The sequence below is a fragment of the Oncorhynchus tshawytscha genome, linkage group LG26 (assembly GCF_018296145.1).
Source record: "Oncorhynchus tshawytscha isolate Ot180627B linkage group LG26, Otsh_v2.0, whole genome shotgun sequence".
Lineage (NCBI taxonomy): Eukaryota > Metazoa > Chordata > Actinopteri > Salmoniformes > Salmonidae > Oncorhynchus > Oncorhynchus tshawytscha.
In genome coordinates, this window is record NC_056454.1 from 28,280,943 (window position 1) to 28,304,032 (window position 23,090).

At 43.7% G+C, this 23,090-nt stretch overlaps 1 protein-coding gene across 4 annotated transcripts in view; it reads left to right on the forward strand.

The window, feature by feature from the left end:
* The window catches only part of LOC112225488 (exportin-4), a 61,708-nt gene that overhangs the window by 15,644 nt on the left and 22,974 nt on the right, over nucleotides 1-23,090 (forward strand). For all 4 annotated transcript variants that reach the window (XM_042306451.1, XM_024389492.2, XM_024389491.2 and 1 more), the window contains exons 7-12: nucleotides 7,042-7,154; nucleotides 10,676-10,833; nucleotides 11,565-11,739; nucleotides 11,888-12,064; nucleotides 12,844-12,986; nucleotides 22,316-22,461. In XM_042306451.1, the coding sequence (XP_042162385.1) occupies nucleotides 7,042-7,154; nucleotides 10,676-10,833; nucleotides 11,565-11,739; nucleotides 11,888-12,064; nucleotides 12,844-12,986; nucleotides 22,316-22,461 (912 nt within the window). The remainder of the gene's footprint in view (nucleotides 1-7,041; nucleotides 7,155-10,675; nucleotides 10,834-11,564; nucleotides 11,740-11,887; nucleotides 12,065-12,843; nucleotides 12,987-22,315; nucleotides 22,462-23,090) is intronic.

Here is a 23,090-nt window from a genome sequence, read left to right on the forward strand (position 1 = left end):
GTCTCAGGGAAGCACATCTGCGTGCTCGTCGTCCTCACCAGGGTTTTGACCTGACTGCAGTTGGGCGTCGTAACCAACTTCAGTGGGCAAATGCTCACCTTTTATGGCACTGGCACGCTGTACCTGGCAGATGGCATGAAGCGTGTATGGCGTCGTGTGGGCGAGCAATTTCCTTATGTCAAGATTGTGAACAGAGTTCCCCGTGGTGGTGGGGTTTGGTATGTGCAGGCATAAGCTACGGACAATGAACACAATTGCATTTTATCAATGGCAATTTGAATGCACAGAGATAACGTGATGAGATCCTGAGACCCATCGTCGTGCCATTCATCCGAAGTTCATGTCGCAAGGATCTGTACACAATACCTGGAAGCTGAAAATGTCCCAGTTCTTCCATGGGCTGCATACTCACCAGCCATGTCACCCATTGAACATGTTTGGGATGCTATGGATCGATGTGTACGACAGCGTATTCCAGTTCCTGGCCATTATCCAACAACTTCGCTCAGCCATTGAAGAGGAGTGGGACAAATTTCCACAGGCCACAATCAACAGCCTGTGAAGGAGATGTGTCGCGCTGCATGAGGCAAATGGTGGTCACCTTTTTTTAAGGTATCTGTGACTAACAGATGCATATCTGTATTCCCGGTCATGTGAAATCCATAGATTAGGGCCTAATGAATTCATTTCAATTGACTGATTTCCTTATATGAACATTAACTCTGTAAAATCTTTGAAATTGTTATATGTTGTGTTTATTTTTCTTCAGTGTATATTGTGGCAAACGCAACGTTACAGTTGAGACTTAATTTGGCCAAAGAAAATGACTCAACAGAATGAAACAAAACACTGGCAAACTGGTTTAAACCTTCACAAAAGTTTTGAATAGTCTATATTGCAGCAATTACCAACAAAGACTACTACCTAACATACCCAACAAATGATAGCAATAGGCTAATGATATTTATTTTAAGACAGGCCTGCTTATAACCCATCTTAAACCTAATACAGAGCAGACAATTATTAGGCTGTTGATTTGGCTATTAGCCTATTATACTGCAGGCAACGGCGCTCCTACTGACTCCAACAGTTGAACTTGAGGTGAGGAAGAATGTTTTAGGCCTACCATAGTTTTTCCTATAATCGAACAATATAATGCTTATCTTTAGAAAAAATATTGGGATAGAAAAGGAATGAATTAGCTTCTTTCTGTACATCTATATCTGTGTCAGACAGGCTACTGCCTCTGCCGACAAGGGTAAAGAATTGCATGTCGTTGTTGTAGCATGCCACCGGCATCTCTCTCGCTCTCTCTCTCTCTCTCTGGTGGCTAGGCCTAAGCTTCTCTTTTTATATATTTAAAATCACGCCTATGCATGCAATACCGATGCATATAGTGCTCAAATCTCTGACAACTGAACTGTGAGATGGACAATTATTGTTTTAAGAAAGTAAAACCTATACAACAGTAGGCTAGGAACTTTTACACAAGTGGCCTTGCAGTAAGAGCGTTGGGCCAGTAACCGAAAGGTTGCTGGTTCGAATCCCTGAGTTGACTAGGTGAAAAATCTCTGTTCCCTTGATCAAGGCACTTAACCCTAATTGCTCCTGTAAGTCTCTTTGCCTAAGATTGTCTGCTAAATATAACTCAAGGAATTGTGTTTTTGTAATTGTGGCTCATTTGGCCAACATCCCTTGTTTATTGATGGCTCTGGCTGCGTGGGTGGACATGCAATGCATTTGGATGGCCGATACATTTCTCAAATGTCCGATTAATTAAAATCTTCCCGGTCACTTGTCCGGCGCCACATTTTCCTAACGGAAACACTGGTGTGTGTGCTGTCTGGATGCTTGTTTGATCGGAGAACAGATTTATGAAGACTTCTGGGGAGGTAAAGCGGTGTGGCCTTCTGTCCATGTGTATCAGACATGTCTCTCTGTCTGAATTTGAGTGTGTGTGTCCGTGACCGTGTGTGTATCAGGGGGCCACTCCTTAATTGCATGCCTGGCAGCTGTAGCCTGTTAGCCCCCCTCTCCTTTTTAAAGACTCTTTTTAAAACACCACAGTGGCTCCATCCTTCACAAACCAACCGTGTGGCATGTGTTTCATCTGTCTGTGCCACACTCCCCCCTCTGGGCCCAGCATGTGGCCCCTGCGTTAGAAAGACAGCGCGTCTCTCCACGCTGATGTTAACCCCAGAGTCGGGATGGAGACGTGGTCAAGCTCAAGGCTGGCCAGGTGCTCTGAATGGCTACTGTGGATGACACAACCCCTATGTCCTGCCCCTTGCCTTGAGCCACTGGGGACCTTGACATAAACACACACACATTAAACAGGGAATACGGCTGTCTTGGGATGGCTGTCCCAACTCATGCACAGGTGAGGGGGAATCTGGTAATATTTGGGGAGACCGCTTCTACCGTATGCTACTCCAAATATTGCGATATCCGATATAATCGTTTTGGCCCATTTGTGTGCTTATTTCCAATATTATAGTCACATTCTCGGAAATAAATTGTCTAGTGAAAAAAAAATTGAGCTTAGTTTATGGCTGACCCTGTAAAACAACACATTTCACTGCACCTATCTGGTGTATGTGACAATAAAACATCTTTGTTTTATACATTTCTATTCATTTAGAGACCAGGGGTTCTCAAAGTGGGATCCATGGACCGGCTAGGGGTCCGCAGAGGTACTGCAAGTGGTCCGCGGCCAGTTTTCTTTTTATGTATCTCTCTCTCACACACACACACACACACACACAGTTTGGACTCACCTACTCATTCAAAGATTTATTTTAATTATTTTTTACATTGTTGAATAATAGTGAAGACATCAAAACTACAAGCAGCGCACACACATTGCATTGGAGTAAAAACCAATCAATGTTTTGTGTGAAAATGTAGGCTAATCTTTATAGTTGCTGCCATATCGTAGCCACTAGCCAGAGTTACTGAAAGGAATGTAACTCCCCACTTGAGTTTTGCATTGGGGCAAAAAACTTTCCTGCATTTTAACCACCTTAAAATCATGCAAGTAACACACGAGTAGGCTACCTAGCTGTGTACCTGGACCGGTAATCAGTCTGACAATGGGCAAGTTTGTTTTGCATCGCCCGGCACACGATTATTCCTCATGCTGCCATATCGTAGCGAGAGTTGATGAAAAAAGAACTAACCAATGTTTGTAATGATGAGAAAGTAATTGCTATGTTGACTGCCTGTGTGTTTTGCTTGCCTAAATATACTTTTACAACAGACAACAGTTTGTCTGAACATGTCGATCGTGTCTTGTGTGTAGTGTACAACATGAATAAATAACATGAAATCACGCTTGAGGCATGAATGCATAGTTCGAACATGTCGATCGTGTCTTTAGTGTACAACATTACGTTTCCCCCTCCCATGTGAATGTAGAGGCAGTGGAGTGGTGGGAACACTTGAGTATAAACTACGTAGGGAGCAGAGTGGGCAGCAGCTACACTTTATTTTTTATTCCTGTACATGCGCAGAAATATCTATTAATAGCTGCTGCAATTTGGGTTCCAGAAAATCCGGACCGCAGCCACACGCAATACTTATTTTTATTTGTTTTACATAAATGCACCAATTTTTAAAACTGCAACGTTTTCTCTGCCTCGTGGAAATATTTGTAGAATTGCAGGATATTAGCTTTAAAACTGCAACAACAAAACGCATTAAATATGTAGAATTAAAATGTTCCTTCCCAGGTCCCGAGACTTGGTTCGTCCTGTCATGCACTGTCGAAGTCTAAGTGAAGTCCTTGTGTGCTATTTGGATCTCCCTCCCGATTTATGAGAGGGTACCTGATGAATTTGCTATCACAAAAGGCGTCCCCAGCCCGAAAACGTTTGAGAACCCTTGATTTAGGCTTTATTTTCAACATATTGATATAGTCTTAAATGATAAAACTGCATATTTTTGATTTGTAAAGTCAAATAGAGTATAGTCTTGCACATCACAATAAATCATCTTGCTCTTCAAGATATATACACTGCTCAAAAAGATAAAGGGAACACTTAAACAACACAATGTAACTCCAAGTCAATCACACTTCTGTGAAATCAAACTGTCCACTTAGGAAGCAACACTGATTGACAATAAATGTCACATGCTGTTGTGCAAATGGAATAGACAACAGGTGGAAATTATAGGCAATTAGCAAGACACCCCCAATAAAGGAGTGGTTCTGCAGGTGGTGACCACAGACCACTTCTCAGTTCCTATGCTTCCTGGCTGATGTTTTGGTCACTTTTGAATGCTGGCGGTGCTTTCACTCTAGTGGTAGCATGAGACGGAGTCTACAACCAACACAAGTGGCTCAGGTAGTGCAGCTCATCCAGGATGGCACATCAATGCGAGCTGTGGCAGGAAGGTTTGCTGTGTCTGTCAGCGTAGTGTCCAGAGCATGGCGGCGCTACCAGGAGACAGGCCAGTACATCAGGAGATGTGGAGGAGGCCGTAGGAGGGCAACAACCCAGCAGCAGGACCGCTACCTCCGCCTTTGTGCAAGGAGGAGCAGGAGGAGCACTGCCAGAGCCCTGCAAAATGACCTCCAGCAGGCCACAAATGTGCATGTGTCTGCTCAAACGGTCAGAAACAGACTCCATGAGGGTGGTATGAGGGCCCGACGTCCACAGGTGGGGGTTGTGCTTACAGCCCAACACCGTGCAGGACGTTTGGCATTTGCCAGAGAACACCAGATTGGCAAATTCGCCACGGGCACCCTGTGCTCTTCGCAGATGAAAGCAGGTTCACACTGAGCAGGTGACAGACGTGACAGAGTCTGGAGACGCCGTGGAGAACGTTCTGCTGCCTGCAACATCCTCCAGCATGACCGGTTTGGCGGTGGGTCAGTCATGGTGTGGGGTGGCATTTCTTTGGGGGGCCGCACAGGCCTCCATGTGCTCGCCAGAGGTAGCCTGACTGCCATTAGGTACCGAGATGAGATCCTCAGACCCCTTGTGAGACCATATGCTGGTGCGGTTGGCCCTGGGTTCCTCCTAATGCAAGACAATGCTAGACCTCATGTGGCTGGAGTGTGTCAGCAGTTCCTGCAAGAGGAAGGCATTGATGCTATGGAATGGCCCGTCCGTTCCCCAGACCTGGATCCAATTGAGCACATCTGGGACATCATGTCTCGCTCCATCCACCAATGCCACGTTGCACCACAGACTGTCCAGGAGTTGGCGGATGCTTTAGTCCAGGTCTGGGAGGAGATCCACACAATACTGAGCCTCATTTTGACTTGTTTTAAGGACATTACATCAAAGTTGGATCAGCCTGTAGTGTGGTTTTCCACTTTTAATTTTGAGTGTGACTCCAAATCCAGACCTCCATGGGTTGATAAAGTTGATTTCCATTGATAATTTTTGTGTGATTTTGTTGTGAGCACATTCAACTATGTAAAGAAAAAAGTATTTAATAAGAATATTTCATTCATTCAGATCTAGGATGTGTTATTTTAGTGTTCCCTTTTATTTTTTTGAGCAGTGTATATCGTCAATGTCAAATATCAAGATATTCGATTTAATAATTTATCGGGCCAACCCTATTGGGGAGAGCATTAGGGCAGAAGAGGGTGGGGGTGATGGGCATTCCTCCAGTGTTATTTCACATGGCAAGGCTGCAAGCAAGACTTAGTGGAGGATGTATCACTTAAACCCTACCACTCCTTAACATAGCTCTGCACTCTTAACACGTACAGTATCTAAATACAATGGCCTCAAGTCATCTGGACAGAAAATACCTAGAGGAGTTCAATATAGGCTTTCACTGTTAAGTAAACACACTTTTATATAGACTTCAAATATTATTCATCACAGTGTGTTTACACCAATAGTGTTAAGATACTTAAACAGTCATCTAACTTCTACTGATGTCACAGTTGTCATATGAGTTGCAACACTGTTGACAGATAACTGTAAATTGAGAGACAGTTGATGGACAACTGTAAATGTTTGATACTAAAACAACACTCTAAAAGTGTTGCTGGATGTTTGACCTGTCATCCAGACCCGTTTTAGTGCAGCAGGGTTTAGAGCCCAGCAGGAGGTCTCTGTCTCTACGTCTCCTCTTCCTTTGTCTCTGTCGGCGAGGTAACAGAGTACTGTTGCTTATTCTGGAGCGTGCTGGAAGGTTGGACAGTGTGATGATAGAGATGGGTGATATGTGGAAAAAGTCACCTGACTGTGCACATCCATCCGTCCACAAGCATGTACTTTCATGCTCATACAGACATATGACCTTCTTTACTTTACACTACGTAAAGTGAAGAGTATCCATTATTTGATCTAAGATCCATTCCAAATTGCTTGAGTATATACCCCAAAATCATATTTTTATTTGATTGATACATATAAGCTTGTCCGTAAGGTAAATCTCTCACACATATGAACACTGTGGTGGTTGGGCTCTAGAGTTAATACTCATGTTTCCAACACTCTTCCCTAGAGGCTTCTCACACGCTCTCTCTCTTTCTCTCTCTCTCTCTCTCTCTCTCTGTCTCTCTCTGTGTCTCTGTCTCTGTCTGTTCATTTAGCTTTCTGGTGGACCAGAGCTGTTTAAATGGGCAAAAAGGCAAGGCTGCTGTGGGGTGAGGGGCACAGAAACGCACCTGTCTCGGTAGCACGATTGTGTAGGGTGTGTTTGGGAGTGACTGTTGGTCCTGCCCAGTGGAATGCTTGGTCTGTGCCAGTGACTGGCTTTCCTGTGGGAGTTTCCTCACTGGGCCTCAGCACAGACAGGGAGAGAAAACGACAGAGTGAAGGAAAGAGAGAGACAGCCTTGAGTGTAAAAAAGAGGGCAAGAGGGTCGGGGAGGGAGAGCGTGGCAGACTTGATGAGCGAGAACTAGTGAGTTAGTAACCACAAGTTTCCACTGCACTCAGACCTCAGAGAGGAGAAAGAGAGGGCTGAGAGACCAGATTCCACTGTGACTGACAGAGAGGGCTCTAGTGACAGGGACTCCGTGTGAGAGAGTCAGCGTTCCTTATGTTGTTGGCCTTAACCTGGGGGTCACTGGGGCGCCACTACATTGCCATGTTTGAGTCCACCCAGAACGTGATGCTGAAGCCCACAGAGACCTGGAGAGAAGCCCTGCTAGACACCCGCGTCATGGACCTCTTCTTCACCGTGAGTCTTATCTTTCTCTCCTCTTCGTCTCTCTGTAGCTAGAATATCCTTGTGTCCTGCTGACTGTTCTTTGACCATTTGTCTTCTCTTGTAGTTATTACCACAGATTAGGAGAGGGAGGGTTTGAACTGTGTATTTGATGAGGCATGTGAAACATGACATTTTATAGTGAGGCATGTATTAAAAATGATCTTTATTGCAATGTAGTAGTATTTTTCCTAGGTGACATGTAGATATAGTAGTGAAACTTGTTTTTATAAAGTGTTTGTGTCTGTGTCTGAGTGTGGAACAAATCACTCAACTCTCCCTCAGCATCCAGGCTCTCTCTGCCAAATACTGCTCCCTTCTCCTCCAGGCAATATCCCCAACCTGGAGGCTTCTCTCTATTCTGCATCTCTCAATTTCTACAATTGACATGAGATATGTTGTTGGATGACTGAGGTTGAGAGGCCCATAGAGGTTTTGAGTGGTTTGGCCCTGGAAGATATCTTTTGTATTATTGTCTTTTTTTGTTCAGCTTCTCTGCAAATTTATACATGGGAAACCCCCTCTCGTTTTATGGAGTGGTTTGAGACCAGAAGATCTATTGTATTGTCTGACCACTGACCAGTATATTGGTCTAACAGGGCTAGTGTCTCTTACCTCCCTCTGTGGTATTTGTGGTGGATGGGGTGTTTGTTATTGTAAGACTGCTGTAGTGCAACTGTTCGTTGTGTGTGTGTGTTTTGGTGGGTGCTCAGCTGCTGCTCCTCAATCCTCAGCTGTGAGGGTGAAGGCCCATGGAGGGAGCCATCCAGACACGTGCCGCCAGGGTCAGAGTTCAAACAGAGCGATTACACGCTAACCTTGGCATTATTAGGGCCTTATAAAATCGACGTTGCGGACGGGATCATGGAATCCAGACAAGTGGAATTCAAGCATTTTATTTTTTAAATCATAAGACATGAACAAAATGCATCAGTGATTTGTATTTTCCTGCAACTTTCTGAAACGACACAGGAATGTGTGCGCGCCTGTGCCCGCGCATGATGCTAATGATAACCTTCTGGTAGATGGAAAGGCTTTCCCAAAAACCTTCTCAATTAAAGGTTAACTACACAGTAGCCTATGCCTACCTGGCAAAATTGTATCATGATTCTGCAATCACATGAGCGCTACAGAAACATTGCTAACCAAACAACGGTATCTGGCTGGTGCCCACTTTCATTAAAGGGTAACTACACCCAAAATTCTGATGTCTTCGTTTTTCCCCAGACCTAAAAAGTGGTCTCCTTATGTGGTTTAAGCATTGTTGTGGATTTAGAACATCCAATTCTGTTGTTTTTCTATTTAAAACGTATGATTTTGAGAGGTAAAAACGGGTAGAAATGGAAACCAGGAGAAAACAGAATTTTGGGGGAAAATAAGACTGATTTTATAGGGCCCTAGATTACGGGCCCCGTTAACACCCCTCGCCTCGCATACCGTAAGGACCCTGAGGGGGTCCATCTCCCCTTTTGTAGGTGTCAATCTCCCTTTTAAATGACCCTACTCTGGAGGTGAAGTGGTCTAGAAGGTTTGGAGAGGGGCAGAATTTGGCGAAAGAGGTCTCCCTCCAGGTACATAGAATCACCTATGTCCTTTACATTGCAAAATTGAAGCTTCAGTTCAGTGACTAACAGATCTGAAAGAAATAACAAATGTTCAAGGTCATTTGAATGAATAGCGTTCTCAGTTCCACTCTTGAGACATTGGTCTAGGCCGGGGAGGATAAATCAGCGATGGGAATGACGCCACCCTCAAAATACATCGTATCCATCCCCTCTGTTCTTTTGACACCTAGTGAAATGAGCTCTAAGTTAACATTTTCCCCACCAGCTGTAATTTGGGTCTACGACTGTTTTTGTTTGTGGTTTGCGTTGGTTTTGGCTTGTGAGAGTGCCTTTAATTTGTCATTCTCACACGTACACTCCAGCTCTGTTTGCCCAGTAAACCCAATCAGGGCTGCGTCTGTAGAGCTGAGCTATGATGATGTGACGATGGCTGATTCTACCCTGGGCGGCAGTAACTGAATCTGACAAACGAGGGAGTGAGAAAAGGAGAGGGGGGAGACAATCATACGGAAGCGCTCAGTTAATTAAAAAAAACAGAAAGGGGAGCCTTCAATCCCCCTGAGGAAACAGACACCAGGCTTTGTCTCCTGCTATAAATAGGAGATTCATTCTCTCTCCGCAGAGGAGTACCCAGTCTTGTTTTGATTCCCCCCTCTACCCCCTGCCTGTCTCTAACTATAGTCGTACTGAAGGCGATTGGCATAGCTAGCGCTGCGCGGATGTTCGTTGGTGCAGCTGTTTTTAGAGCGCGTGCGGTGTGCGATCTTTGGCCTTGCGTTCTTTTTCTCTCTCTCCCTCCCTCCCTCTTTCCTTCCCTCCACTCTACTCCTCCAGAGAATGACTTCAGACTCTGGAGAGGGCAGCAGCAGCACTCACCAACAGCAGAGATCTCTTTGCTACGCTACATTAGCATCAGAGTCCTTGGAACACCGTGGCCGACAACCAACCACTACAGCTGGGGGAGGGAGGGAGGGAAAGCCAGAAAGGGAGTGAGACAGGGAGATTGAGAGAAGGAGTTTCTCAGAGGAAAAAAGGATACTTGAGGTGCGGAGAGGGTTCTGGAGCTGTTTGGGGTTGCGTAGGGATTGTGTGGCTAGCACCCGGGCTTTTTCAGGGTCGATAACAGTAAGAGAATGGGAGAAAAAGCAGACGGAGAGAATAGGCAGAGCTCTGAGTGAGCATTCAGAGCCAGGAGTCCTCATTGCGCTGCCTGTCAGTGAAAGCACACGTTGCTCCACAGTGGAGCTGAAACTGCCTCACTGCCCGGTCACTTCACATCCGATTCACCATACAACTTCTCTGACAGAGAATTACAGGTTCTCTCTGACTACTGACTGACTCTGGGTTTGATTGAGACGGCCTCAGCAAGTTTCAGACTGGCTCTGTGATCGATTGGTATTGTCTGTGTTGACATCCAGAGTTACTGTGTCTGGGTCCAGTGGCTGGCATTTTGAGCATTAATTCTCTGTTCCCTTTGCTTCAGAAGACGGTGAGTCTGTCACTTCAGTTTGTCTCATAATGCTGTCTTTTTCTGGATGTAAACAGAAACTACTGAAACTGCATTGAGAGTTGTGGCTCTGTCAGTTGTACCCGTGGCATAACCGGCCCTGGTCAGGTGTGTGTATGAGCCGTGTTACTTTGTCTGAGATGCACAATGTCGTACGGGAGGTACAAATCATGTTTGGGGTCTATTCCATTACAGCACAGTCTTTGTAGATAAATAACCTGGATAGGTTTTCATCCAGATGCTTTCACCGCTCTGCTCATTTTACATTCATGGTCTCACACAATCATCATAATCGTCATCAGAAAAAAAATATTCTCTGTCCTTTAAAAACTAACATGGGCAAGAGCTTGTATGTTATTATATCTCCCTTGCTCAAAAGAACAACTATTTAATTATAACCTTCCATGCTCCCCTCCACTCAGGTCCACATAAAGATCCGTGAGGACTCAGACATGGCCCAGGACTCCCTGCAGTGCCTGGCCCAGCTGGCCTCCATGCACGGCCCAATCTTCCCTGATGAGAGTGCCCAGGTCTCCTACCTGGCCCACCTGGTGGAGGGGCTTCTCAGCATGATCAATGGGTGAGTCTGTCAGAGCCTTAAACTAATTCTGGTTGGTTTCAATGGACCCAACCCAGGGCTAGAAACACTGCTGCCCTCTGTGCATGCAAGAAGCTCTAATTGAATTTGATATTTGGGCCTTTATATCATGTACTGCATGATTATTATGATGGCCTGTACGTGTGTTAGTAGGATTATTTGGACTGGAGGCTGGTAGCATGAATGATGTGATTTGTATGTATCGACTTGTGTGTCCTCTCAGTTGAAGTAGTACTTAACTGAATCAACAGGGCTCTGCTCGAATGTATAAATAAAACACACACACCCACACTTGTGCTCGGAACTCGTGACTCAGTAGGCGGAGTGAGTTAGGGGCTCGCTCGCTCTCCGTAATCACCTATTCCTGGAGCTTTTTTCCAGTTGCATCATCGGAAAACCATGCGGGCAGGATGGCCAATCTGCAGTGGTTGAACAGCTCTGCTTGCTATTGAAATCTATCTGATAAGGTTTAGCGAGCCGCACTGTTCTAGGCAGTAGACTAGCTACGGCAGGCAGGCCTCAAAGACAGTACTCTAACTGGGGCAGTGCTCACACACTGGGCAGCACTGCGTCTGGTTTCATACCATGCCTGTTTCAAACATATATTTCTGAAATACTTTTTTTTTTTTTATATTAAAAATAATTTTCCAGATTGTGAATGAAATTAGCCAACATTCCTTTAAGGTTGTGTTTTGTTTGTGTCCCTCCCCCAGGATAGAGATCGAGGACTCTGAGGCGGTGGGCATCTCTAACATCATCTCCAACCTGATCAGCACATTTCCCCGTGTCATCCTGACTGCCCTGCCCAGCGAGCTCTTCACCTCCTTCATCAACTGTCTCACCCTCCTCACCTGCTCCTTCGGACGCAGCGCCGCCCTGGAGGAAGTGGTCAGCATTGCACTCAATCCTTACTGCAGGAACATTACATAGTTGATCCATTCTTTTATTTTTCGTTCTGTTGCTTTGAAAACACACATTCAATGAGTCTCTCTACTCTCCCCCCTTCTCTCGCTCTCTTTTTCTCTCTCTCTTCCAGCTGGATAAGGATGACATGGTATACATGGAGGCGTATGACAAGCTGTTAGAGTCATGGCTGACCCTGGTTCAGGATGATGAACATTTCCCCCGCGGCTGCTTCGTCCAGCCCGCTGTTCAGGTCTTCAATTCCTACATCCAGTGTCACCTGGCTGCGCCTGACGGCACCCGCAACCTGGTGAGACACACACACGCTTCAATCTAGACTCAAATAAGCAGTCAGTCGGCCTCCCGGGTGGCGCAGTGGTTAAGGGTGCTGTACTGCAGCGCCAGCTGTGCCACCAGAGACTCTGGGTTTGTGCCCAGGCTCTGTCGTAACCGACCGCGACCGGGAGGTCCGTGGGGCGACGCACAATTGGCCTAGCGTCGTCCGGGTTAGGGAGAGTTTGGCCGGTAGGGACATCCTTGTCTCATCGCGCACCAGCGACTCCTGTGGCGGGCCGGGCGCAGTGCACACTAACCAAGGTTGCCAGGGGCACGGTGTTTCCTCCGACACATTGGTGCGGCTAGCTTCCGGGTTGGATGCGTGCTGTGTTAAGAAGCAGTGCGGCTTGGTTGGGTTGTGTATCGGAGGACGCATGACTTTCAACCTTCGTCTCTCCCGAGCCCGTACGGGAGTTGTAGCGATGAGACAAGATAGTAGCTACTAACAATTGGATATCACGAAATTGGGGAGAAAAAGGGGGTAAAATAAAAAATATAATAATAATAAAAATAAAATACAAATAAGCAAACAAAAAAACAACAAAAAATAAGCAGTCAGTCAATTGTTTTTATGGGTAAATGATAGGTCAGCACTTTCAACAGTCAATCCACCATGATCCACATCTTCTCACTCCTTTGTCATACATTCCATTCTTTCTTTCTGTTTTCTTTCTTCCTCGCTCTCTCTTCATCTGATTCTTCTCCTTCCTTAGTCTCGGTCCCTCTTTAATGTCATGGTCTCTCTCCCTCCAGACGGTGAACGGCGTGGCATCTCATGAGGAGGATGAGATTAACGAGTTACAGGAGGATGACAGAGAGCTGTTCTCAGATCAGCTGGCCAGCATCGGCATGTTAGGACGCATAGCAGCCAACCACTGTATCCCCCTACTGACCAGGTATTAGAGGTCGACCGATTATGATTTTTCAATACCGATACCGATTATTGGAGGACAAAAAAGCCGATACCGATTAAATCGGCCAATTGGCTAAATATAAGCGAAGATCATTTTTTTGTAGAGTGGATTTATGAAAATATTTTGACAAACGTTACCTTATCCTAGTGAGATTTACACAGGTATCAAAACACCGAGACGGTTTAAGCCTGCACGAAACACAGACCTTATTTGAAGTAGATCAAGACATTCTCTATGGAAGACATGAACGGTAAAATAAAGAAGGAACCCCTATCAAGTTCAGCCGCAAGTTATTACAGGAATTATAACGCGTCGACTATTTCGCTCTAAACCATATACCTTTGACTATTACGAGCCTGCTGCTGCCTACCACCCCTCAGTCAGACTGCTCTATCAAATATCAAATCATAGACTTAACTATAATAAACACACAGAAATACGAGCCTTAGGTCAAATCCGGAAACTATCACCTTGAAAACAAAACGTTTATTCCGTTCCGTATTTTATCTAACGGGTGGCATCCATCAGTCCTAAATATTCCTGTTACATTGCACAACCTTCAATGTTATGTCATAATTACATACAATTCTGGCAAATTAGTTCGCAATGAGCCAGGCTGCCCAAACTGTTGCATATACCCCGACTGCGTGCAATGAACGCAAGAGAAGTGACACAATTTCACCTGTTTAATATTGCCTGCTAACTTGGATTTCTTTTAGCTAAATATGCAGGTTTAAAAAATGGATACTTGTGTATTGATTTTAAGAAAGGCATTGATGTTTATGGTTAAGTACACTTTGGAGCAACGACAGTCGTTGATTGATTGTTTTTTATAAGATAAGTTTCATGCTAGCTAGCAACTTACCCTGGCTTACTGCATTTGCGTAACAGGCAGGCTCCTCGCGATGCAGGTGGTTAGAGCGTTGGACTAGTTAACTGTAAGGTTGCAAGATTTTAATGAGGGAAATAAGTATTTGACCCCTCTGCAAAACATGACTTAGTACTTGGTGAAAAAACCCTTGTTGGCAATCAGAGGTCAGACGTTTCTTGTAGTTGGCCACCAGGTTTGCACACATCTCAGGAGGGATTTTGTCCCATTCCTCTTTGTAGATCTTCTCCAAGTCATTAAGGTTTCGAGGCTGATGTTTGGCAACTCGAACCTTCAGCTCCCTCCACAGATTTTCTATGGGATTGTCCTCTCCAGGACCTTAATGTGCTTCTTCTTGAGCCACTCCTTTGTTGCCTTGGCTGTGTGTTTTGGGTCATTGCCATGCTGGAATACCCATCCACGACCCATTTTCAATCCCCTGGCTGAAGGAAGGTTCTCACCCAAGATGTGACGGTACATGGCCCCGTCCATCATCCCTTTGATGCGGTGAAGTTGTCCTGTCACCCTTAGCAGAAAAACACCCCCAAAGCATAATGTTTCCACCTGCATGTTTGACGGGGGGGGTGGTGTTCTTGGGGTCATAGGCAGCATTCCTCCTCCTCCAAACACGGTGAGTTGAGTTGATGCCAAAGAGCTCCATGTTGGTCTCATCTGACCACAACACTTTCACCCAGTTGTCCTCTGAATCATTCAGACGTTCATTGGCAAACTTCAGACGGGCATGTACAGTGGGGCAAAAAAGTATTTAGGCAGCCACCAATTGTGCAAGTTCTCCCACTTAAAACCTCTTAAGTCGAGCCCCTACTTTTTCGAACATTCTGTTAAAAATCGCGCAACATTTCGGCGTCCTGCTACTCATGCCAGGAATCTAGTATATGCATATGATTCGTATGTGTGGATAGAAAACACTCTCGCGTTTCTAAAACTGGTTACATCACCGCTGTGACTATAACAGAGCGTCTGTTTCATCGAAAAGCGCAAGAAAAACTGATCACTGAAAACTGAAAAAAATATCCATGCGCCACTTGCATGTATTGTTCAAGGGGCACGAAATTAAATGGGGCCGAGATTGCAAGTCCTACAGCTTCCACACGATGTCACCACTCTTGTCAATTGCCTTCTCGTTGTTTCTTGGTCAAACGAGGAAGAGAGACCACTTTCCATCCGGTCTCCGACAGGAAGTTTTGAAAGAGAGATTTCGGAAGATGATTTGAAAGCGTGGAGCTATTGAATACACATCGCCTCGTGATCAATTTGATAGATTATTAACGTTTACTAATACCTAAAGTTGGATTACAAAAGTATTTCGAAGTGTTTTGTGAAAGTTTATCGTCAACTTTTTTAATTTAAAAAAATGACGTAGCGTTTTGAAACAGTGTTTTTTTCTGAATCACACAGTTTCCATAGATGGATATTTTGGGTATATATGGACCGATTTAATCGAAAAAAAGACCCAATAGTGATGTTTATGGGACATATAGGAGTGCCAACAAAGAAGCTCGTCCAAGGTAATGAAAGTTTTTATTTCTGCTATTTGTGTAGCGCCGGCTACGCTAATTCTTTTGTTTACGTCGCCTTCAGGTATTTCGGGGTGTTGCATGCTATCAGATAATAGCTTCTCATGCTTTCGCCGAAAAGCATTTTAATAATCTGACTTGTTGGCTAGATTCACAACGAGTGTAGCTTTAATTCAGTGCCCTGCATGTGTGTTTTGATGAACGTTTGAGATTTAACGAGTGCTATTAGCATTTGGCGTAGTGCATTTGCATTTCCAGATGGCTAGATGGGACGTCTGCGTCTCAGGTCGATGCAAGAGGTTAAAAAGATGAGAGAGGCCTGTAATTTTTCATCAAAGGTACACTTCAACTATGACAGACAAAATGAGGGAAGAAATCCAGAAAATCACATTGTAGGATTTTTAATGAATTTATTTGCAAAATATGGTGGAAAATAAGTATTTGGTCACCTACAAACAAGCACGATTTCTGGCTCTCACAGACCTGTAACTTGTTCTTTAAGAGGCTCCTCTGTCCTCCCCTCATTACCTGTATTAATGACACCTGTTTGAACTTGTTATCAGTATAAAAGACACCTGTCCACAACCTCAAACAGTCACACTCCAAACTCCACTATGGCCAAGACCAAAGAGCAGTCAAAGGACACCAGAAACAAAATTGTAGACCTGCACCAGGCTGGGAAGACTGAATCTGCAATAGGTAAGCAGCTTGGTTTGAAGAAATCAACTGTGGGAGCAATTATTAGGAAATGGAAGACATACAAGACCACTGATAATCTCCCTCGATCTGGGGCTCCACGCAAGATCTCACCCCGTGGGGTCAAAATGATCACAAGAACGGTGAGCAAAAATCCCAGAACCACACGGGGGGACCTAGTGAATGACCTGTAGAGAGCTGGGACCAAAGTAACAAAGCCTACCATCAGTAACACACAACGCCGCCAGGGACTCAAATCCTGCAACTCCATGAAGTGTCCCCCTGCTTAAGCCAGTACATGTCCAGGCCCGTCTGAAGTTTGCTAGAGAGCATTTGAATGATCCAGAAGAAGATTGGGAGAATGTCATATGGTCAGATGAAACCAAAATATTACTTTTTGGTAAAAACAACAGCCCCAATACATCACTGCTCTAGAGGAGATCTGCATGGAGGAATGGGCCAAAATACCAGCAACAGTGTGTGAAACCCTTGTGAAGACTTATAGAAAATGTTTGACCTCTGTCATTGCCAACAAAGGGTATATAACAAAGTATTGAGATAAACTTTTGTTATTGACCAAATAAGTATTTTCCACCATAATTTGCAAATAAATTCATTAAAAATCCTACAATGTGATTTTCTGGATTTTTTTTTCTCATTTTGTCTGTCATAGTTGAAGTGTACCTATGATGAAAATGATAGGCCTCATCGTTTTAAGTGAGAGAACTTGCACAATTGGTGGCTGACTAAATACTTTTTTGCCCCACTGTATATGTGCTTTCTTGAGCAAATCCTTGCGGCGCTGCAGGATTTCAGTCCTTCACAGAGTAGTGTGTTACCAATTGTTTTCTAGGTGACTATGGTCCCATCTTCCTTGAGATCATTGACAAGATCCTCCCGTGTAGTTCTGGGCTGATTCCTCACCGTTCTCATGATCATTGCAACTCTATGAGGTGAGATCTTGCATGGAGCTCCAGGCCGAGGGAGATTGACAGTTATTTTGTGTTTCTTCCATTTGCGAATAATCGCACCAACTGTTGTCACCATCTCACCAAGCTGCTTGGCGATGGTCTTGTAGCCCATTCCAGCCTTGTGTAGGTCTACAATCTTGTCCCTGACATCCTTGGAGAGCTCTTTGGTATTGGCCATGGTGGAGAGTTTGTAATCTGATTGATTGATTGCTTCTGTGGACAGGTGTCTTTTATACAGGTAACAAACTGAGATTAGGAGCACTCCCTTTAAGAGTGTGCTCCTAATCTCAGCTCGTTACCTGTATAAAAGACACCTGGGAGCCAGAAATCTTTCTGATTGAGAGGGGGTCAAATACTTATTTCCCTCATTAAAATGCAAGTCAATTTATAACATTTTTGACATGTGTTTTTCTGGATTTATTTGTTGTTATTCTGTCTCTCACTGTTCAAATAAACCTACCATTAAAATTATAGACTGATAATTTCTTTGTCAGTGGGCAAACGTACAAAATCAGCAGGGGATCAATTACTTTTTTCCCTCACTGTATGTGTGTGAATATATATATTCATTCATTCACACACACACATATATGTGTGTGTGTGTGTGTATATATGTACAGTTGAAGTCGGAAGTTTACATACACTTTAGCTAAATACATTTAAACTCATTTTTTCACAATTCCTGATCTTTAATCCTAATAAAAATTCCCTGTTTTAGGTCAGTTAGGATCACCACTTTATTTTAAGAATGTGAAATGTCAGAATACTAGTAGAGTGATTTATTTCAGCTTTTATTTCTTTCATCACATTCCCAGTGGGTCAGAAGTTTACATGCACTCAATTAGTATTTGGTAGCATTGCTTTTAAATTGTTTAACCTCTCTAGAGTATGTGGGACGCTAGCGTAACATCCAGTGAGATTGCAGAGCGCCAAATTCAAATACAGAAATGCTCATTATAAAAATTCAGAAAAAACATATTTTACATTAATTTCTTTTGAATCAAACCATTTGTCAGATTTTTATTTTTTTAATTTAAAAGCTTTACGGCGAAAGCATACCTTACAATTATTTGAGAACATATCCCAGTAGACATCATTAGAAACAGTAACCAGCCAAGCAGAAGAGTTACACAACTCAGAAATAAAGATATAATTAATCCCTTACCTTTGATGATCTTCATATGGTTGCACTCAGAAGATATTAATTTACTCAATAAATGTTCCTTTTGTTCGATAGTCTCTTTATATCCAAAAACCTCTGTTTTGTTCGCGTTTTCTTCAGTAATCCACAGGCTCAAACGCAGTCAGAACAGGCAGACAAAAAATCCAAATTGTATCCATAAAGTTCATAGAAACATGTTAAACGATGTTTATTTTCAATCCTCAGGTTGTTTTTAGCCTAAATGATCTATAATATTTCAACCGGACAATAACGTTGTCAATATAAAAAGTCAACCAGAAAGGCTCTCTCTCGGGATTGCGCATGAAAAAGCTCTGTGACATGCCAGGGTCCACTCAGACTGGACACCATTCAGACTGGTCTTACTCCCTCATTTATCAGAATACAAGCTTGAAACCATTTCTAAAGACTGTTGACATCTAGTGGAAGGCATAGGAACTGCAATTTGAGTCCTAAGTCAATGGATACTGTAATGGCATTGAATAGAAAACTACAAAAACAAAACAACAAAAAACTACTTCCTGAAAGGATTTCTTTCAGGTTTTCGCCTGCCAAATCAGTTCTGTTATACACAGACACTATTTTAACAGTTTTGGAAACTTTTGAGTGTTTTCTATACAAATCTAGCAGTTATATGCATATCATATCTTCTGGGCCCAAGTAGCAGACCGTTTAATTTGAGCATGCTTTTCATCCAAAATTCCGAATGCTGCCCCCTACCCTAGAGAAGTTAACTTGGGTCAAATATTTTGGGTAGCCTTCCACAAGCTTCCCACAATAAGTTGGGTGAATTTTGGCCCATTCCTCCTGACAGCTGGTGTAACTGAGTCAGGTTTGTAGGCATCCTTGCTCGCACATGCTTTTTCAGTTCAGCCCACAAATGTTCTATAGGATTGAGGTCAGGGCTTTGTGATGACCACTCCAATACCTTGACTTTGTTGTCCTTAGGCCATTTTGCAACAACATTGGAAGTATGCTTGGGGTCATGGTCCATTTTGGAAGACACATTTGCGATCAAGCTTTAACTTTAACTGATGTCTTGAGATGTTGCTTCAATATATCCTCATGATTTTCCTGCCTCATGATGCCATCTATTTTGTGAAGTGCACCAGTCCCCCCTGCAGCAAAGCACCCCCACAACATGATGCTGCCTCCCCCGTGCTTCATGGTTGGGATGTTCTTCGGCTTGCAAGCATCCCCTTTCTCCTCCAAACATTCATTATGACCAAACAGTTCTATTTTTGTTTCATCAGACCAGAGGACATTTCTCCAAAGAGTACGATCTTTGTCCCCATGTGCAGTTGCAAACCGTAGTCTGGCTTTTCTATGGCGGTTTCGAAGCAGTGGCCTCTTCCTTGCTGAGTGGCCTTTCAGGTTATGTCAATATAGGACTCGTTTTACTGTGTATATAGATACTTTTGTACCTGTTTCCTCCAGCATCTTCACAGGGTCCTTTGCTGTTGTTCTGGGATTGATTTGCACTTTTCACAACAAAGTGTGTTCATCTCTAGGAGACAGAACGCATCTCCTTCCTGAGTGGTATGACGGCTGTGTGGTCCCATGGTGTTTATACTTGCTTACTATTGTTTGTACAGATGAACATGGTACCTTCAGGCGTTTGGAAATTGCTCCCAAGGATGAACCAGACTTGTGGAGGTCTACAATTTTTTTTCTGAGGTCTTGGCTGATTTCTTTTGATTTTCCCTTGATGTTAAGCAAAGAGGCACTGAGTTTGAAGGTAGGCCTTGAAATACATCCACAGGTACACCTCCAATTGACTCAAGGGATGTCAATTAGCCTATCAGAAGCTTCTAAAGCCATGACATAATTTTCTGGAATTTTCCAAGCTGTTTAAAGTAGAGGACGACCGATTTAATCGGAATGGCCGACTTTAATTAGGGCCGACTTCATCTTTTCATAACAATCGGTAATCTGCATTTTTGGACACCGATCGTGGCCGATTACATTGCACTCCGCGTGGCAGGCTGATTACCTGTTATGCGAGTGCAGCAAGGAGCAAGGTAAGGTGCTAGCGAGCATTAAACGTATCTTATTTAAAAAAAACAGTCAATCTTAACTAGTGATTATGTTAACTACACATGGTTGATGATATTACTAGTTTATCTAGCTTGTCCTGCATTGCATATAATCGATGCGGTGCCTGGTAATTTATCATTGAATCATAGCCTACTTCGCCAAACGGGTGATTTTAAAAAGCACATTTGTGAAAAAAGCACTGTTGTTGCACCAATGTGTACCTAACTATAAACATCAACCCCTTTCTTAAAATCAATACACAAGTATATCTTTTTAAACCTGCATATTTAGTTAATATTGCCTGCTAACATGAATTTCTTTTAACTAGGGAAATTGTGTCACTTCTCTTGTGTTCTGTGCAACAGAGTCAGTGTATATGCAACAGTTTGGTTGCCTGGCTCGTTGCGAAAACTATTTGTTCCTAACAAAGACGGCCAACTTCACCAAACGGGGGATGATTTAACAAATGCGCATTTGCACGAATGTACATAAACATCAATGCCTTTCTTAAAATCAATACACAGAGGTACATTTTTTAAAACCTGCATATTTAGTTAAAAGAAGCAGGAATATTAAACTATGGAAATTGTCACTTCTCTTGCATTCATTGCACGCAGAGTCAGGGTATATGCAACAGTTTGGGGCCGCCTGGCTCGTTGCAAACTAATTTGCCAGAATTGTACGTAATTATGACATAACATTGAAGGTTGTGCAATGTAACTGGAATATTTAGACTGATGGATGCCACCCCTTAGATAAAATGCATAACGGTTCCATATTTCACTGAAAGAATAAACGTTTTCAAAATGATCGTTTCGGGATTTTACCATATTATGACCTAAGGCTCAAATTTTTGTGTGTTATGATATAATTAAGTCTATGATTTGATAGCGCAGTCTGACTGAGCGGTGGTAGGCAGTAGCAGGCTAGTAAGCATTCATTCAAACAGCACTTTCATGCGTTTGCCAGCAGCTCTTCGCTGTGCTTCAAGCATTGAGCTGTTTATTACTTCAAGCCTATCAACTCCTGAGATTAGACTGGTGTAACCGATGTGAAATGGCTAGCTAGTTAGCGGGGTGTGCGCTAATAGCGTTTCAATCGGTGACGTCACTCACTCTGAGACCTTGAAGTAGTTGTTCCCCTTCCCCGCGGCTTTTGTGGAGCGATGGGTAACGATGCTTCGAGGGTGGCTGTTGTCAATGTGTTCCTGGTTCGAGCCCAGGTAGGGGCGAGGAGAGGGACGGAAGCTATACTGTTACACTTGCAATAATAAAGTGCCTATAAGAACATCCAATAGCTTTTTTACATGGCACATATTGCACTTTTACTTTCTTCTCCAACACGGTTTTGCATTATTTAAACCAAATTTAACTTGTTTCATTATTTATTTGAGGCTAAATTGATTTTGATGTATTATATTAAGTTAAAATAAAAGTGTTCATTCAATATTGTTGTAATTGTCATTATTACAAACCAATAAAATAAATTAATCGGCCGATTAATCGGCATCGGTTTTCCTTTTGCCGGGTCCTCCAATAATCGGTATCGACATTTTTTGGGGTCCTCCAATAATCGGTATCGGCGTTGAAAAATCGTACTCAGTCGACCTCTAGTTTAAAGGCACAGTCAACTTATGTGAACTTCTGACCCACTGGAATTGTGATACAGTGAATTATAAGTGAAATAATCTGTCTGCATACAATTGTTGGAAAAATTACTTGTCATGCACAAAGTATATGTCCTTACCGACTTGCCAAAACTACAGTTTGTTAACAAGAAATTTGTGGAGTGGTTGAAAAACGAGTTTTAATGACTCCAGCCTATGTAAACTTCCGACTTCAACTGTATGTATATGTACAGTTGAAGTCGAAAGTTTACATACACTTCTTAGGTTGGAGTCATTAACTCGTTTTTCAACCACTACACAAATTGGTTGAAAAACTCCAAACACACCTCGTGCTATTAGACTATCCCCTAGCTCTGTAAACTTGAGTCTGACCTGTGTGTGTGTGGTTGGTCAGTCTGTTGGAGGAGCGGGTGACGCGGCTCCACGGCCAGCTCCAGAGGACCCAGCAGCACCTCATGAACTCCTCTAACCCCGGATCAGTGGACCGCAAGGTCCTGGATGACCTCTACGAAGACATCCACTGGCTCATACTGGTCTCAGGTCAGTGGATCACTGGGATCATATTTACTCAGAATAGTCCACTCAGAAAATGCAGATGTAGAAGCATGGAGGCTAGGAAAAACTCCCTAGAAAGGCAGGAACCTAGAGTGGAACCAGGCTCTGAGGGGTTGCCAGTCCTCTTCTGGCTGTGCCGGGTGGAGATTATAAGAATACTACATGCATTAAGGACACATTGTTCTTCAAGATTTTCAAACGTTCATAGATGACCAGCAGGGTCAAATAAAATCACAGTGGTTGTAGAGGGTGCAACAGGTCAGCACCTCAGGAATAAATGTCAGTTGGCTTTTCATAGCTGAGCATTCAGAGTTAGAGACAGCAGGTGCGGTAGAAAGCGAGCGTGTCGAAAACAGCAGGTCCGAGATAAGGTAGCACGTCCGGTGAACAGGTCAGGGTTCCATAGCCGCAGGCAGAACAGTTGAAACTGGAGCAGCAGCACGACCAGGTGGACTGGGGACAGCAAGGAGTCATCAGGCTAGGTAGTCCTGAGGCATGGTGATAGGGCCCAGGTCCTCTGGGTGAGAGAGAGATATTGCAGCATAGATAATGGAGGCTGAGACAGGTGGGGTCAGGTCGCTGTGGCCCCGTCCCACGATACCCCTGGACAGGGC